General features: G+C 35.8%; 1 protein-coding gene across 2 annotated transcripts in view; it reads right to left on the reverse strand.

Annotated features, from left to right (window-relative positions):
- RNF217 (ring finger protein 217) overlaps positions 1–2,152 on the reverse strand; it is a 138,481-nt gene that overhangs the window by 8,343 nt on the left and 127,986 nt on the right. For both annotated transcript variants that reach the window (XM_019662151.1, XM_019662150.1), the window contains one exon: positions 967–1,168. In XM_019662151.1, the coding sequence (XP_019517696.1) occupies positions 967–1,168 (202 nt within the window). The remainder of the gene's footprint in view (positions 1–966; positions 1,169–2,152) is intronic.

Here is a 2,152-nt window from a genome sequence, read left to right on the forward strand (position 1 = left end):
CATATAATTCTAGAGAGGGGAGTGATTTGCAATAGAAATGAAGTGATGGAGAGCTAAAGAGAGATATAAAGAGATTTTCATGAAGTAACTAGGCCAAAATAGGTGGAAAAATGGAAGAAATGAGGAAGATGTTAACAAGTGTTGCATATGCATGGGAAAGACTGCCAGAGAAAGAAATAATGGCATTCTTCATGATGAAAAGAGAGGAAGAAATTTCACAGTGGGTGCATTCCCAAGGAGTAGTGAGCTACTGGAAGAACTATTAGGTCAGCAGAACACTGACTCCCAGAATGGTGGTGGCACTGGGCCAGAGCATGTTTGCATGTTTGTGTATGAGACTGTGTGTTGTTGAGGATGAAGAGGGACATAAAAAATACATAAAAGCATTGCACTTGGATATTTAAACTTGGGTTTGTATGCGATGAGGACATTTGATATTCATTTCATTAACTGTTAGCTATTAATATGAACTATTAATAGAAATATATATACAGTGACTTATCAACTATATAGACACAATGGAACTCCATTACAGGGCTTTAAAACATATGGTTTTTTTTAAAATTGTACTGTACATCCTCCATGAATGAATAGAGGATACATGGAAGATTTGCTGCTAGGTATTGTCAACACAAAAATAAATGTGACATTGCTCCTTTCAATAAGTGGCTCACAATAGGGTTTCGGAAATTTAAAAGACTAACGATTTCACATTTCTGCAGTATAATGAATAATTTGTTTTTCGAACAAAATCTGCTTGCTCATGTAAGTAAGGTCCTGCTAACAAACTTAAATTTTTCATTTTAAACTTAAAGGGAGAAAGAATACCTTCCTCCTGTTTCGAGGAAAGTCCCCACTAGAATACCTGGTGGGCGTTCAGTATTATCATGGCTTTTACATTTCTAAGTTCTAGCATTTCTGCTTACTTTCCAGGGAAGAGTCCTGGAAGTCATGTTGGATACTCACCACAGACCGACCCTCGCACTAATCTCCTTAGATGAGGTCTCTCTGGGAGGTAGCGATATTTGCATCCAAATATACTGAGGTTTGATGTGTGGTCTCCAAAGAAACGGAGCTGGCGGTATCTCTCCCCACATCGATAACAAAAATTAGTGTTACATTGTGAACAGGTCATATGGTCACATCCTTCAGTTCTCTGGATGTGGATCTGTAGCAACAACAGAGGGAAAGAGAAAGACAGGTTATTAGAATTTTAAAAAGTAAAATCTGGCAAATGTTATAGAACAATACTTATAAGTTTCTGCAAAATAAAAGCCTTTCATTGTTTTCCTGAGGCTGTCAATTTACTCATAATCACCTTCTCCAAGATCATGTGTACAAAGCTCAATAACATTTCAGGTATGCTGTTGGCTGATTTTGACCAATACATAAACAAACACATCCCAAAGAAAACTCATGTATCTTTCTAGACAAACACCTAACTCAATCGTTAGGAGGAAATTTAAAGTGCTGTGAAAGTATATATTGTTTATGCTATGATCAGCAACAACAAGGTAACTTGGGGAATAAGAGGAGATAAAGAGTATTCCTTAAAAGCAAGGATTATGCAAATTTTTTTGTGAATAAACACTAAGGAACAGAAGGCTCTTTTAGTGGAAGAAAACAGCTATAAGTGTATTCACAATGCCATTTTAATTTCCAACTCTAGTATCATTTGCAAATACGTTTATAGACCTGTTTGCATCGTGCCATCTGTGCGACTAAGTATCTTCCTCTAATGCTGCAGCCAAGTTCCACCCATAATGTAAGATTTTATTCTTAAATAGTACACCATATACCCAACATGATAGCCACCGTCTCAAGCACTGAGGCCATGTTATAATCAAGATATTACTCTTTGAGATATATTGGATGCTTGACTCAGAATTCTCATTGACACTAATACATCGGTGCCATCTTTCCATCAAATATGTGCACAATTTATTAGTTAGTTGAGCACTTATGAAAGGAAATTTATTATTTCATTAAAAAAAGGTTTGGTTATACTGCCCAACTCTCATGTGATTAAAACAGGACCAACTAAAAAAGAGTCTTGCCATTTCACTACAGAGTAAGCACCTATTACACTAAAGTCACATCTCACTTATTCTTATATATATATTTTTTATCATATAGATGAGATATATGATAT

Source organism: Hipposideros armiger, unplaced genomic scaffold, assembly GCF_001890085.2.
Source record: "Hipposideros armiger isolate ML-2016 unplaced genomic scaffold, ASM189008v1 scaffold_367, whole genome shotgun sequence".
In the NCBI taxonomy this organism is placed as follows: domain Eukaryota; kingdom Metazoa; phylum Chordata; class Mammalia; order Chiroptera; family Hipposideridae; genus Hipposideros; species Hipposideros armiger.